Source organism: Misgurnus anguillicaudatus, chromosome 1 (genome assembly GCF_027580225.2).
Source record: "Misgurnus anguillicaudatus chromosome 1, ASM2758022v2, whole genome shotgun sequence".
NCBI classification, from domain to species: domain Eukaryota; kingdom Metazoa; phylum Chordata; class Actinopteri; order Cypriniformes; family Cobitidae; genus Misgurnus; species Misgurnus anguillicaudatus.
The window spans coordinates 11,161,724-11,178,672 of NC_073337.2; the positions used below are offsets into that span (position 1 = coordinate 11,161,724).

The 16,949-nt window shown below is 37.2% G+C and overlaps 3 protein-coding genes across 3 annotated transcripts in view; 1 reads left to right on the plus strand and 2 right to left on the minus strand.

Annotated features, from left to right (window-relative positions):
* The window catches only part of LOC129432543 (protein mono-ADP-ribosyltransferase PARP12), a 164,730-nt gene that overhangs the window by 92,540 nt on the left and 55,241 nt on the right, over nt 1-16,949 (minus strand). The gene's annotated exons all lie outside the window — the stretch shown is intronic.
* Nucleotides 1-16,949, minus strand: part of syn3 (synapsin III) — an 84,746-nt gene that overhangs the window by 21,064 nt on the left and 46,733 nt on the right. The window lies entirely within an intron of this gene.
* On the plus strand, nt 2,902-16,467 carry LOC129432339 (metalloproteinase inhibitor 3). The gene is made up of 5 exons (XM_055190690.2): nt 2,902-3,109; nt 12,232-12,314; nt 12,447-12,558; nt 13,251-13,372; nt 14,949-16,467. Exons 1-5 carry the CDS (start codon nt 2,992-2,994, stop codon nt 15,144-15,146), a joined length of 633 nt encoding a protein of 210 aa, XP_055046665.1. The 5' UTR covers nt 2,902-2,991; the 3' UTR covers nt 15,147-16,467.

The following is a 16,949-nucleotide window of genomic DNA, read 5'->3' on the forward strand; positions in this document are numbered from 1 at the left end:
TTATTCTATAAATTAAATATAATTCATCTTTTTCCTTTTGTCTGCTGTTTTTTGATTAACATAATGACACAAACATGAGCAGATTTCTTGATGTATACAGCCACTTTAAGACCAAATAAGCACAGCTCCAGGGTTCCCACACCTTAGTTAACTTCTAATTCAAGGACCTTTCAAGGACTTTCCAGGTCCAATACCCTCAAATTCAAGGACTAAATGTGAGGACACATTTCAAGTGAGAGCAAGGTTACATCGTTTTACCTTTTAAGATACATTGTTACAATTCCCTTTCGAGGGAACTCGCGCTGCGTCACTGCGGTGAAACTTTGGTGATGCCTCTGAATGTGAATATCAAATTCAACCAATGGTGAGGCTTAACGACAAAGACAGGGTGACACAAGAGCCAGGAAGTATATCGCTATCTGAAATAATTACCAAAGACGGCGTTACAGGGACATTTATGATTTAAATGCTTATATCTTCTGTATGCGAATGTTGATTCATACCAAAATGCTTTTTTGCATAGTTGTGTTTGACACATGAAACATCTCTGTTTACGTATGTAACTGTTGTTCCCTGAGAAGGGAACAAAACGCTGCGTCTCCCTTGCCATACGTCCTAGGGAGACGCAGCGTTTTGTTCCCTTCTCAGGGAACAACAGTTACATACGTAAACAGAGACGTTTCATGTGTCAAACACAACTATGCAAAAAAGCATTTTGGTATGAATCAACATTCGCATACAGAAGATATAAACATTTAAATCGAACAGTTTAGCACGTGTGCTTAAAAAGTCTAGAATTTTTATGATATTATCCTAAACTACACAGGGAATAATATGGATTTTTTTTCAGAAACTTCTTGCATAAAATAGATTCAAGCACTTTCTATGACCTGTATCTATGTATGTATATTTTTAAAAACTTTCCAGGGCCTTGAATTTTTTCCCCAGATTCACAAACTTTCAAGGATTTCAAGGACCCGTGGGAACCCTGCATATGCTGACACGCATATGATTTCTTTCTGAACTGTTTGTGTTCACTTTAAGAATAATTGCCAAGACTGTGATATTTCAAGATAATTTTGTGTGTATGTGTCCTATCAAGCGCAGAGAGATGCTGTGTTTGCGTCCCTTTTGAAACGTGCGTCTCTGTGCGTGCGCTTATGAGTGTGCATCCATTTGAGTATGTGTGCATGCGTCTCTGCGCTCAGAAACAGCCTTTTCAAATTGTTTAAAATGGCTTGAATGTTAACTTTTGCCAGGTTTAGAAACACATTCAAATTAGAAACTTTTTATATAAATAGTTAGTTATTTCTGAATGATGCATATTTGAGCGATTATTATTATAGAGATTATTATCATTTATGCATGATTTCTTTTGCTTTTATTTTTGTATTTCTTCTGACTGGGTGGGCCAGCCATTAATCTGAGTGGGCCGGGGCCACCCTGGCCCTTATGTAGCCTCGCCACTGGTATATACTGTACTGTATGTTAGGAATGACACCTGCAGCTCTGAAGATACACAAACACTCATCATGTCTGTAAGATCACTAGAAGTTCATCTGATGCTTCACTTCATTTGTTAGTTAGTTATGGACAAAATTCACACGCTGTGTAAGTAAAGATTACATCACATCATAGAGGACGTGTCTGCTATCATGATTATCATTGTCATTCACAGAGGTCATTTAGAGTTTTGTGACATGATTAACACAATGATCATTAATCTGATATCAAAGACACTTTATGAACTTGTGTACTGTACTTCTGTTAATAATACACTACACTACACTGCATTATTAAGTACAGAAACAGAAGTTAATTTATAGAGTCTAAAAGTCATTTGACCAATACAGCGAATCATAATTTACCAGACTGTGATATCTCCACCTGTACCACAGTACAAAATCACTGAGGATTAAGATGACTTAAGCTAATTCATGAGTTCAGACACACAATGAACTGAACTATGAGCTCTTACACCACAGTTCAGTCAAAATCTGATTATAATGCTTATTAGAGAGACACTTTCATTTTTTATTACAAACTACTCTGTGGTTTAATCATGAATAATAAAATCAACATCACTTCAGTATTAAATCAAGAATGTCTCTGTCAGACATAAACGTATTTAAATATTTGTAGAATGAGGAACTATTTATAAGACTCTACTATAAAACAAGTTGTCAAGCAACAAAAATTTAATGCAAACCACAAGACAAACCGTAGCAAAGTTAAGAAGTACATTATGTAATCTAGCAGTCTAATTCAAATGAATTAATATCCATCATTCACCTAAAGACTGAGGATTCAGTGATTAAATGTATTGTGCAGACAAAATAAATTGTGTCATTGTAAAGCTAAAAATGCATGAAGTACTAGAGAGTAATGGATGGAGATCTCCTTCAGTCAAGTTTAAATCATTTCTGGGTGTTTTTCATAATGCTGGGTGAGATATTGACCAGATTATAGGGTTACATCAAATTTTCATTTATTAAAAGATTTTTAGTCATGACCTCATTTTATTACTTTATTTCCTAGTGTTGATCATTGGTATTATAAGATGTGAAAAAGAATACATTGAAAACATTAATATTTGACTAGAATCAATATATGAGAAATGACCTAATGTCCTGCACTAAAACCGAGTTGTGTAGATTTTGGGTGGGTTTTGCATATAAATTTACCCCAGCCCTATTATAACATATCGTTTGTGTTTCCATGAAAGACTGAGGTTTCTGCCTCATAGTGGAAATGTGTGTTGTAGCAAACCTCAAAGAGAAAGGCAAAAAAACATCATTGTAAAGGCACTTCCATCACGTCATGCGTCTGTAATGTTAAACGGCGCGCCCTGTGATTGGCCGACGGCTGCGTGGCGTCATCGACGGCGCACTATATAACTGACTGTCGTCAGTCACGCACTGACAGCAGTGTGCACACGAGAGAGAGATACATATATATACAGACGCTTTAAGGATCGCATCGCAGTTCAAGATGAAGCGTTGTGTCGTGTTTTCATTTCTTCTGACGGTACTGCAGATATGTCAGCCCACAGACGCGTGCTCGTGCGCGATGTCGCATCCACAGGACGCGTACTGCCACTCCGAGATCGGTAAGTCACGCGCACTCGATCAATGTTTGTAGTATGAAAGATGATTGTTGCGGTTATAATAACGATCGCAGTATTTATGACGATGAGAACGTGTGTTATATAACGTGATTTAACCCAACAGCCGCGCGCTTCGGGTCTTACTGTTAAGTTTGATGAGTTCACACGAGCGCGCGCGCGCCCTCATAATAACTCAATGAAATAAGGTTAAATGATTTAAATGTGATGAGAGTGTCGTGTGCTTTTCTGTTTCCACGAGTTTGTGCTCTTCATTATGAACTCATTCAGAAGTCTTTAAGTGCGTCACTCACTACAACACCAAACGCGCAAAGTTTTGCGCAGTTACCGGAGCGACCGCGCATTTAAAGGTTTCCATGGCAGCAGACTCCAGCCAGCTCAGTGTTGCCTGTTAGATAAGTAAACTAAACTAATGTAAACTTAAGCTGTGAGAGTTTGCGTCAGGTTTATGAATGATTTCACCTGATACCGACTGAATCCTGCAGTGTTCAGATCTGAATGACAGATTAATCCTATTCATGAAAAACAAATCTAAGTGTATAAAGAGCATGACTGCTATAAAGAGATCTGTGTCTCTATCTCTGACCATTATAACTGATTTAAAAACACCTAGAGATGAAGTACAGAATAGATAACAGATAAACTCTTTTGAGGATGTTACACATGAGGGTTTTTGCAGTTTATGCCCAGAAGAGATAATGAACCAAATTCACTCAGTTTACATTTATCGTTGCATGTTAAACCAAATAAAAATTAACAATCAAATTGTAATAACTAGCTCTGACTTTTAAGGTGACGTCATCCTTCACCCTCCTACCCCCTATGAAAAATAAATAAATCTCTCCCACATTTCTTACTTTTAAGACTAACCTGTTACACAGTAAAATGCATCACAAATATAACCGGTCAACAAATAACAGATTCATCCTACTGACTCACACTACAGCAAATAAATTTAACACCATTCACTTTAGTATTCTTTATCCACACACACACACACAGACACGCGCACAAACACACACATACACACAGTTGTCTACAGTCTGTCATCCACTCAACCCACTGATGGAGAATCACAGCTCTGTCACACAACACTAAATAATTTTTTTAAGGGGTTCATTATGAAAGGCAGCGTGCCCGCCGTACGCCAACACAGAGAGTTTAAGTCTTCACTGCTTCTTCGGATTAAACTGAGTGGGCTCAACTGAAATCAAAAGCTTGTGTGGTCTGTGTGGATAAGAGCAGATTTATGACTGGCATACTGATCAGAGTGTTTGTGGATAAACTTGATATTGAGATGTCCCATAAAATCTGAATTTGGCTGTGTAGTATTCATGCTGTATGAAAGAAGACTGTGACTTTTGTGCTAGACTTTTGTTAGCGAGTCCCAATTCGTGGCCATGAGCCAGGCCTGCAGATTTCTTTAGAAACTTCTGTTGTCACGTTAAAGATATTTCAAGAGGTTTCTTATATAAACTGATGCGAGTATCACTGGTGTTGTTAAGGGACAGCAAACGCATAACATTTCTGCTGGATTTGATTCAGGTTGATCTTGTTTACACATTAGCCAAAAGATACAGATTAACTATGAACACTTTGATGTATGTTTTATTAAGTAAGAAATGTAACCATTCAGGTTGTGATGTCACATCTAGATCACTGAAAGGATCATTGTTCATTTTAACTCATAACATTAACTTTTATTCATGTCGACAAATTGTACATGGGTTGATCAAAAGTGAAGCATTCATCTGCAGGACACAGATGTGTTGCCCTCTCAAAAAATGTCACTTCCAGTTAAGATAGGAATGATTATATTTGTGTGTTTGTAATGTAATCGTTGTGATGCATTGAGCGCATTAAACTGGGATGTCAGATCCTGTACCATCCTGTTGTGTTGAGCTTCAACCCTGATCAATCACTGAACCATCTCATCCATCTTCATGTCTACTGTACACTTGACCTCTGTCTTACATACTAGTGTCCAATTGTCTCATTCTTCCACTGAAATTTTGGGTTTTATTTCACTTTGGCTGTGACAGAGGAAGACAACTCATGTGTTTACACCTGTAATCATAAACGTATGTTTTAATGTGTTTATGGAATAAGAGATGAAAAAATAAATAAAATGGCCATCGCTGCCGCATTGGATTATTACCAGTTTACTACCTAGTTCATCTCCCACCAAAATTTCACATCTGTGGACGTTGAACATAAAATTTTTAAAGGGGTGGTCTAATGGTATTTCAAGCATTCTGACTTCATAATAGGGCTGCACGATTAATCGTATTTTTATCATGATAACGATATGCGTGCCCCACGATTAATTAATGACAATCGTCGCGATTAATGTGCAAAGACCAAGCACAAAACACACGGTCTAGAATCAAGCAAAGTGTTTGTTATGGGCGGAGTCAGAGTAAACGGAGTGTTTCTTTGCAAGTGCAGTCTGTGTTAAGGTAGAAATACGTTAGCATCATGATATTTACAGTCATTCGAATATAATGGCAGAGCAACAAGAAGAAAGTGCAGAAATATGTATGTTTAATTCCCAAAAAGGGTCATATAGGCCTACTCCATTGTTTTTGTAACCTTGAATTTGTTAAATCATTATTTTATTTTATTATTTTGATTTATGATTTATAAAAACAAAAAGGGAAAAGAACTTATGTTCAAACACTAAGAGTTATTTAGAAATGTTTTCATATGCCTTGTGCATATATTTCTATTTAATACTTCTCTGCCGATGCTTCCGAATAAACATGAAACGTGAATTATTACCGGTGTAACCCGTGTTTTATTTATGTTTATCCACGCCGAAGAGACTGGAGTATTACAACAGAAAATAAGGGTTACATTTTGATATTTCGGATTTGAGGAAAGTGATGTTGATCAAGTCATGAGTCTTGTGCAAACTGTGCTCCTGTTCCGTCCAAACCTGAAATATCAAGAGTTTCAAAAGCTGAAGACACAAATCCCCGACCATCCACGACACAGACAACAATAACGGATCACGTATCATGTAAGTTAGCCGAGGATATGTGTCCAATAAGCACCGTGAGCAGCAAGGGGTTTAAAAAAAAATATTGCCACATAAAAGGCATATCATAGGCATTTTTTTATTCAAAAATGTTTTGTTTTTATTTTAGTTTAATTCTAATTTGATATAAATATATATTAGAGCCCTGCATTTCAGCCTTTTAACGCCCATTGGGTCGGGTTTCGGACCAATTTTAACATCACATTTGATGCGGCCAGTTCTCTGGATTTTTTAGGCTTCTCCACCTTTATATATAATAATTTAATTAAAAGAAATGTTGAGACATTGATAAATTGTAAAAGAAATACGTTTAACCTATCGCACGAGTCCACTACGCACATTTACAACGTACCTGTTGCAACAGTGTTTAGCGTCTCCGCCAGCAGCAGGACCTTCAGCGCATCGGGGAATATGGAGAACTGAAAAAACCTTAAATACTGTGCATAATCTATAAAAGACTTCTTTCGGTAGTCATGTAAAAAATGCGGTGTAAAGCCTTGAATTTAATTGATGCATAGCGTATGTGTAAGGTAAGCAACCTGCATGTTTATTTCGTTTCATGTTTATTTCGTTTTGTTTTGATTCATTATTTTTCTTCACCCCGCCGCGACTGCGAGCAACAGAGCAGCCCCCCTCCGCTTTTTAAAAATAGTGTGCTAATAATAAACATTTAAACTAACATTGTTATATGCTAAAAATATACATATTATATAGACGTTATTGTAGGCAAGTGAATTGTTGATTTGAGAGGCTCATTTGATCAAACAAGTCGTCAACATGACGTTAGCTGTCGGCCGCTAACCGCTTGTTCATTATCAAAAACCTTAATTTAACAAACAAAAAAGGCTCTAAAATAAATAAAAGATATTTTATAATTTTGACAGTTAAAACTGAACTGCTTTAATTGCTGCAATAGTCGTACAGCTGTAAGGAATCTGTGTAAGGAGTTATTTTTGTTATTTCTGCGGATTTCTTTTGCAAAATGTATGCGTATTTTGCGGAATTATTTTAAATGTTTTAAAAAGATCTAAGAGAATTGGAGCTGTGGATATTACAAAACAATAAAATATTTTATAATATAGGAATATAAATGTATATAATATTATATACATGGCTGTAAAGTGTAATAAAAATACTGAAGTAAATAGAAGTTCTTCACTAAAAGAATGATCGTATTTTTAATCGTGATCAAAAGTTTGAGCAAAACAATCGTGATCATCATTTTTCCTGGAATCGTGCAGCCCTACTTCATAACACAGTTAAAGAGTTGTTTCCTCATGCTAAACATAGGCAAAGTGTCAAAAAAGCAGTTGGACGTGTTACAGAGTATTTCTGTGCCGAATGCACTTCGCCAGGGTTCGTACAAGTTTCAGGAAGTTTTTTTGATTACGGGTCCAGCTGACGTTTCAGGGGTTTCTACGTATCACTTCTTTATATGGGCACTTCCCCCGGAAAACCCCGCCCACCCGTCAATTTGCGGGAGACGCTAGAACTTGCAAATATCACATCACGCGACAGCTTTGTTTAATTTCAAAACTCAACAATGGCACGGAAGAAGTGTGTTTTTGGATGTAAGGAGAAGAAAGCCAGCATTATGGAAACAACGGATATACAGTAGTTTATTATCCCGGGTAGCAGCTGAGTTTTGCGTGTGTGTTTGATTCGCTGGATTTCATTGAAAAGTCCCAACCGGGTCATGAGCTGCATGCGGTAATTAAGACTTCTGTCTTATGTTGGAAATAGGCGCGTGCATATTATATAAATGATACGAACATGTAGTGAATCATAAGTTAAATAGTGTTATATAATGTTGCATGACTCGTACTCGCTCCGCCCACGCTATAACTCCTCCTTCTTCATTTTTTCGCACGTTATCGGAACGATTCAGTAAAGCTAATCTTTCTTTTATAAATCTGATTAAACTAAAGACTTTTCGGAGATTTAAAGGATGTAATACTACTCTATATACTCCAGATTAACATCAGAAATGCAGAAACAGCGTGTGTTACGTGAGCTTTAAGTATAATTTTCAGCCAAATGTCTACTTGGTCTGTCAAATGAGTTTTGTAGCAGTGACGGTGTATGGAGCTGAATTTGGCATGAACTCTGAAGGCATTGAAACGGCTCATTCACTCCCTGAACTGTTGCACTAAAGCGCTTTCAGGCTGTAAATTAGTGTTTGCCCTGCACTTTGGCCCCTGAAGTCTAACAACCTGCCAAAGAAGGCCCCATTCCCATCTGACGTGGATGTGGGGTGAGGAAGTTTGTGCGCGTGCGGGGTGTCCGGGTCTGGATAGGTTAAACGTCTGCTCTTACCGAGAATCAGATGAAAATAACCTTTACTAAACTTGTGATGTTTTGTCTTTGGAAAAATCACTAATAAGTTTGTTTTTACGTTCAACAATACACAATGAAAAACAACGCAAAACATAGATGATGACTGAATGTATTTGACTGTAACCGTAAAGCCGAGTGAAACACAAGAGAGATGTGAGGAGGATTATAACCCATTTACCTCTCGCACCGAACAGCCACCTACTTTCTGAGATTTAAGTCAAAGCCTGTGCGCTTCATGAATATTCATGAGTCACAGCAGGCGTACATCAGCTCTCATGTGTGATTCAGAGGGGTTATAGGGGGAGTTAGGCACTTAAATATAGCTGTGAAAGATCATCGCTCGTGGGCCCGGATCAGGGCTACACTAACTCTCACTGGTCAGGTGGAAGAGTCTTACTGGGCCCCTAGTTTTTGGAATTAGGTTACATAAACATTAAAGACTGCCCTGGAGTTTACTGGAGACAGAGAGACGAGTGAGGGTTTAAGTGATCAGAGAAACCAATCCTGAAATGAACAGGTGAGGTCAGGGGGTCACAAAAGAGAACTAGGAAACTGCTGTCATCACAGTCAAAGGTCAACAGCCAATCAGAGCACAGCTCCACAGGGTGATCCATTCACACACATCTGAATTTAATTGCATGAATTTTGACCCTTGAGCATTTGTTTGCTAAGGTGATGAAAGCTACAGTGCCATGATAGATGACTGAGTTCAAGTCTTAAAAAGAACAAATCAAGGAATGAGTCCTTTTATTTCACGGTAATGGTATATTTAACGGTATACATGCCTTTTCAGTTTATATTGTTTTTGGAATATACAAAATTTGCAGAAATTTGCCACTAACTACAGCTTTTAATTAAATGCTCATCACCGTTGTAAAATATGGGCAAGTTAATGTTAAAGTAAAATGCCCAGAAGATGACAAATTAAGTCTTGATGGACAGAATCTTGTTTATAAATCAGTTAATTTTTGTGACTATTGAAGCTATAGTATGCATTTTATTTTGTATTTATGCATACAGTACATTAAAAATGGGCAATATGTTAAAGAAGCTGGTATGAATATATGCACAAACCTACAGGCAGGATAAATACCTGTATATAAGAGACGGATCTCTAGATATGGATATTATAAATATGACAGGTGCTATTGAGGCGATGACCAGTCTGTTTTTAGATTTTGACGCTCTTTTAGACCTAAAACGTTGCGTCTCTTTCTCGTCTTTTATGATCAAAGATGTTTGTACTATGAGCAAACGGCTCGCCAAACTACAATGCTCCATCAGCGCACGTGTCACTGATATAAACACAAGTTTTGTCTTAAGCAAGTTTTTTCTTGCTTAAAGTTCTGAAAACTTTACAACTATTAGCATTATGCGCAAGAAGTGCTTTCTTTATTTGGCGACGCAGCTCCTTGCGTACGCCTTGAGACCTTTGCACGCAAGAGACCTGCTGCATGAGCACAGAGAAGGCGAGAGAGAGAGACCCGCTGTGGATTCACTGGCGCTTATTATGAAATTACAGAAATAACAGAATATACTGTCATACCGCCCGCCCGAGCGCACAGTATTGTCTTTAAAGGTTTGGTCAATTTTCTTACAAAAGGTCCGGATGGTTTGCTCACCACCGTGTCATCCAGGGTGTTGATGTCTTTCTTTGTTCGGTCGAGAGGAAATTGTGTTTTTTGAGGAAAGCATTCCAGTTTTTTCTCATTTTAATGGACTTTTAATGGACCCTAAAACTTAACAGTTTTAATGTAGTTTAAAATTGCAGTTACAAAGGCCTCTAAACGATCCCAAACGAGGCATAAGGGTCTTTTCTAGCAAAACAGTTGTCATTTTTGGCAAGAAAAATAAAAAATATGCACTTTTAAACCACAACTTCTCGTCGTCTTCCGGTCCTGTGACGCGCCAGCGCGACCTCACGTAATACGTCATCACTTCAAGAAGTCACGGATGGAGTATCGAAAGTGTTGAGAAAGAGGACTGTTCCGACGTTGTTGTATGTGGAATGATACTAATTAATGTCTTTGTGTCAGTTTATTGTTTAAAATGGTCCGCAAATGTGGGTTTCATATATGTAACACATGACCTTTCGACATTATTACGCAATAACGTGAGGTCGTGCTGGCTCGTCACACAGCCAGAGGAAGAAGAAAAGTTGTGGTTTAAAAGTGCATATTTTTTAATTTATCTTGCCAAAAATGACAGTCGTTTCGCTAGATAAGACCCTTATGCCTCGTTTGGGATCCTTTGAAACTGCAATTTTAAACCGCATCAAAACTGTTGAGTGTTGGGGTCCATCAAAATGAGGAAAATCCTGGAATGCCTTCCCCAAAAAACACAACTTCCTCTCAACTAAACAAAGAAAGACATCAACACCCTGGATGACATGGTGGTGAGTAAATTATCTGGATTTTTTAAAAAGAAATTTGACCAATCCCTTAAGAATGTACTCTCACTATCCAAACCACGTTGAGCACATTTGACCCCCAAAGCCTGGTTCGTTTGACTAGTTTGATCGTTCCATACCGTGCCTGGGCACAGTTTGGTTAATCACCCTGGCCGAGTTGGGATCAGGCGCGGTTCACTTGGGTTCGGCCGTGGAATGCGAGCGAGATGTCAGTTGTGTGTGACTTCATTAGCTTTTGTCATAATCATCTGATGTGCGCTGCATGGTTATGTGAATATCCGAACGGCATATGCAATGGTTTGACTAAGCGTTATGATAGGCTGCGTGTCATCACGTCCCAAACGACTCAAAACAAAAGCCACAAACGTAACATTATGATGCGCTCCAGTGTTGAGAGATCCCTTCCTGTTGTCTTCTAAACCGTTGAATCCTAAATGACGAAAGCGTGCTTGGGCACAGTTCGGTATAATGTGAGTGAGCTCTAAGTGTAAGAAATGAATGTCAGTCATATTGGCATGTACATAGTTGACTCTTTTTCAAAGCCTTTATAAAGGAACAGTTCAACACAAATATGACAAATCATTAAACTCAACCTAATTCCTGATGCTCTACTCAAATGTAAGATTTCTCTGCTGAACAGAATCATGTTTCCGTGATACACTTCTGCTGTTTTATTCTCCACATGCAGCGAGAGAATTCATCAACGTCTTTGTTCTCAACAGAAGAAAGTCATACGGGTTGGAATTGGGTTTGAACTTTTTTTCTCCGTTTTATTAGTCTGAGGAATTTGAGCCTCAAAGAATTCCAGGAAAGGAAATTCCAGCGGTGAAAGATAAGAAACATTCCAGAGTCACCTGACCTTTCTCTGCAGTGTACAGCAAGAGCAGGTGAAGCGCACACTGTTGCTCTTTAACAGATGCTGGATGTTCAGGAAGACATAGAGAAATTATTGATGTTAATAAGAACTGTTCTGATATCAGCATGTTAATATGAAGAGGAATATGGATCAGGTTACTGCTGGAAAGACTTCACTCATTTGAACACTGGGGATTATTCAGGACTTTCATATTGACATGGCCTCATTCGGTGCTCTCTGGAGGAGGAGCAGCATCCAGATCTTCACTCTATTACATCCTATCAAACCCATGAATCAGACCATTTCTAAAAAAACAATTATTTCCAAGCATTTATAGTGATAGAACATGAACAGTTAAGCACGACCTGATTCATCAATAAACAGACAAACCATAGTTCATAAAAAAAGGTTTTCCTTAAACTAGCGTGATATTAACCAACGTATGTTTGTGTGTTTGTCTCCAGTTATTAGAGCAAAGGTCGTGGGAAAGAAACTTCTGAACGACGGCCCCTTCGGTACCCTGCGCTACACCGTCAAACAGATGAAGGTAAAATTTATGACGACAGACCTCCAGCCATATATTAAACAAACACGACACCTGTAGATCAGTGAGCTGTTGTGCTGCTAATGTTATTTAAATGCACATTTGTGAACTTTGTCTCTCTGTCTTCCTGTGAAGATGTATAAGGGCTTTGAAAAAATCCAGCATGTGCAGTACATCTACACGCATGACTCTGAGAGCATGTGTGGAGTGAAGTTTGATATCAACAAATACCAGTACCTGATCACAGGTGAGACCATGACATCATCACCCATCCATACACTTGTGACATCACCAATTCTTACATGCATGAGCTAATCACTCTAAAGGACTGAATATTTAATAGTCAACTATTGATGGTAATCTCATATGTCAGAATTTCACTGTTCATAACACAGATAAGATGAGTGATAAAAGTGCATATTTGTATGATGTAATAACATCATGTGTATAACAGCAGCACTATTTTAAAAGTGATCTTTTGGTCTGTATGTCTCATCCTCACTGATCTGATGGATCTCTGGACATGCAGAAGTGCTTTGATGAGCTTTAGGAGACATCTTTCTTTACCAGACACTGAAATAATCTACACCACAGACATTCGGCTTGATGTGAGGCCACTGAAGGCTGCGAGCGCATGACATGCACCTGTCGCAGGGGTTGTGCTACTCTAGTGTACTGTAGGTGATAAGCCACAAACAGTCAGAAACTAAAAATAGCCATCAAAAGAACCTTTGAGATCCATCCAGACTCCTATACATTATTATACACCGTCAACCTACAGAGAGAGCAGAAATATACTGAGGTTTGATATCTGTGTGCCCATTTCGGCTTCTGGCTGAAGAGACGCTGGACTATAAGATTTCTGTCTGTTAGTGAGGTGTAAATGTCTTTCATTCATGTTATTTAGAAATTAAAAATCATCTGGTTTCTTTCCTCCAGGTCGTGTTCACGATGGTAAGGTCTACACTGGACTGTGTAACTTTAATGAAAGATGGGAACTTTTGTCTCTGGCTCAGAAGAAAGGCATCAATCATCGCTATCAGCTGGGCTGTAACTGCAGGGTAAGTGACAGGAGAACGTCCAATCACAACGCAACGCTCGGACTATTATAAGAGAAAGGGCTGCATAATGATTAATTGCGACTAATCGTTTTTAGAATAACAGTTTTTGTTTACATCATATATGTGTGTGTACTGTCTGTGTATAATAATTTTTTATATATATAAATTCACACGTGTGCAAGTATAATTTTAAGAAAAAAATATATTAAGTATTTATAATTATATATAATATAAATTATATTTAACTCTTTCCTCGCCAGCTATTTTAAAAAAAGTTGCCAGCCAGCACCAGCATTTTTCATGATTTTCACAAAAGTTTAAAGCCTTCCAGAAAATGTTCTTCTTCAAATTTATAAACAAACAATATATCAAATGAAAGAACAGACCATCTGCTTTAAAAAAAAAACGTTTCATCCTACCTTAATTAGTTCTTTTTATCACCTCTCAAATATGGGTAGGTTTCTTCAAAAACACCCAATTTTAAGCAAAAAGCTGAGATAATTCAATTTTTGTGAAATCAGAGCGATCTTTAAAACATTCACAGAGTTCTTTCTCTTGCTACTTCCGGGTTGTATAAGTTGCGGAAGTGGATAATAGCGGTATTGCGGAAATCCGGAAATTCTCGTCATTGGCAGGGAAGCGTTTTCTCGAGTTATTTTTTCGAGTTATTTCGTCAATGGCGGGTAAAGAGTTAAATATAAAAATGTATAAACACACATGTAAATATTTATATATACATAATTATTATTATTATTATACACACATAGCTGTATATATGATGTAAACAAAAGCTTTTATTCTGCAAATGAGTAGTCACGATTAATCGTTTTGCAGCCCTAACCATAACACACATATAATCACATTGAATCCTTCATCCGACATTCATTGTTTCTCACAATCACACATCTTATCTGAGTTGTGTCTTGGGTTTTAGAAGACTCTTGGATCCAGATGTTTGGCACTGGTTAAAGGGTTAAAGTTTTGGTTCACAAGCCAAGATAACACACCTCTTGGATTCAGATAAAAAGCGTTTAGCTCCCGACAGAACTACTAACAGTATGGACAGATGTTCTCTACTTTAATCTCAGACGTGAAGTAGTGCATCTGCTTTATGATGTGCAAACCAACACCAATTTGAATCCGCAACATTGAAAAAGACATTCAAATATCTGTTCAAAGTAAACTGTTAACAGTACTGTAAACCAGGCACTATACGAGTTAAAGAGAAGCTGTTCTGAATGAAAACAGGCCTGCATTCATATGACACCTGCAGATCCTATTATATACAAGGATTTAAGATTGATAAGACGTCTTTGAAAGAACTCATTCAAAAGCCAAAGCGAGCGCAGTGATTTGGTACGAGTTCATTAGCATCAGGTATAGAACGATAGACAAAGACACCCAGCATCATACTTGACATGACATCATTTTGCTTTTAATCCGTCTGCTGCTAATGTGACATCATCACTTCAATATGTTTAGTTTTTTAAGTTTGTTAGTGATGCACATCCACTGCTGTTTTATCTCCGATCGGGCGTTTCTTTCATGTCTTCACCTGTATCTCATCTCTTTATAGATTAAGCCCTGTCACTATCTGCCCTGCTTTGTGACCTCCAAGAACGAATGTCTGTGGACGGACATGCTGTCCTACTTCGGTTACCCGGGTTACCAGTCCCGTAATTACGCCTGTATCCAGCAGAAGGAGGGTTACTGCAGCTGGTACAGAGGAACGACCACACGAGATAAAGTCACCATCAACACCACAGATCCATGAGCTCACATCACAGTAAAACACCATCAAGACGACTCCTGCCCATGTCCAGTAGCACTTCTGCTGATTTATAGACGTTTGCACTTCATCACATTTAAAATGAGGGGAGATTAAACAGACCACTGTCTGAACTTCACAACAAACATTTGACAAACTATCCAGTTCAATTATTCTGTTTAATTTACAACATCACAACCGTTTGATAACCAAGTATAAATCCCTCGCGAATCACCCGTGTGTCACATAAAGAACAAAACCATCAGAAGACATAAACTGATACACATTAATCCATTCAGAAGATTCAATGTAATTTATGAAGGCAATAATCCATGAATCTTTTTAGTGATGTATTGCTTTGTAAACAAGATTAAAAAGTATAAAAATAACTGCTATTGTATATGTACGAAGATATACATAAGTGTTTAAGATGTATACAGTATTTATGAATTGTCTTTGCTTCCTCTTGACTGTGCTGTAATGTTCAGATTTTTTACTGTATATATACAAATATGTACATGTGTTATTAATCACAACAGTTATTATTAGATACTGTATGAGCTTTACAGCACAATGACAGAGAAATTCCTGCTGTCTTTTATTTTCTGCTTTGTTTTTTTAGCTGTTTATGATATAAGCTATTATATTGTGACTGAATCCTCCTCTGTTAGTATTTTTTTATTACCTAAACAGATTGTAAACCTTAAAGCCACAAGATTTCAGATAAAACTGATAAATACTTAAGCTATATCTAGTCTGTATAGCAGTTTTATCTGATAAAAATCTACTTGCCAATCCATATCACAAACTGTGCCAACCTTAAGTTATTTTCTTTAAACTCAAGGGTACGTGGTCTGGCACTGCTAGACAAAATCCTCCAGATGAACTCCAGAGTAAACGTATGATGGATATTGACGTATATATCTGATAAAGTAGTTTTTTTAAACCACTAAACTCATAATTCTCATCACTGCTGTGTATGATGGGCTCATTCCTGCAGTTGGAGGCTGAGATGATTATAATGAAGAAAATCTACCTGAGTGTTAATGTTTGAATTCTGATTTTAAAATAATAGTTGATGTTTTCATCTCACCCTATTTAAACTTTAAGTTTTATAACCTGTAAAGTATTTTACCTGCTTAACATGAACATCCCGCTCAGATCAGTCCTGCTTTATTCTCATATGAAATACAGAAAGGTTGTGTGTGTTTGTGTGTATACACAATTCCATAAAGAGGAGACCATTATACATGTAGGGCCTTTGAAGAATGTGCTGATTTTTAATTTCTCTGTTTTATATTTTTATAATAAACCTTGTGAAAATGTCTCTTTGTCTCTTTGAGTCTTTATTTATTAAGCAGTATTAGTACAAAAAGGATTTGCAGTGTTCATGAAATGATACAACCTCACTGCAAAAATGACTTTCTTACTCAAAATGATTTTTGTCTTGTTCTAAGTAAAAATATCTAAAAATTCTTAATTTAAGATGCAAAGAAAAGGGCCAATGGAATAAGAAAATTTTTCTTGAATTAAGTGTTTATGAAAAAAGTAAACTTATTTCTAGAATTTTTTTCTAATTCCATTGGCAGATTTCTTTGCTCATTTTAAGCACTAATTACTAAATTAATCTTTTTTAATATAAAGTCTAAAAACTAGACTTATTTTCCTAGGTCATTTTGCTCAACAAGAAAATACATCTTAATTTAAGAATTTTTAGATATTTTTATGGAAAACAAGACAAAAATACTAAAAAAGCCATTTTTGCAGTGCTGAAGGCCTTGTTGCTCATATGAAAACAGTTATCAGGTA

Coding starts and splice junctions, on each gene's coding strand:
- LOC129432339 (XM_055190690.2), top strand. CDS start 2,992: ATGAAGCGTTGTGTCGTGTTTTCATTTCTTCTGACGGTACTGCAGATA. Junction 3,110..12,231: donor GTACTGCCACTCCGAGATCG/GTAAGTCACGCG, acceptor GTTTGTCTCCAG/TTATTAGAGCAAAGGTCGTG. Junction 12,315..12,446: donor ACACCGTCAAACAGATGAAG/GTAAAATTTATG, acceptor CTTCCTGTGAAG/ATGTATAAGGGCTTTGAAAA.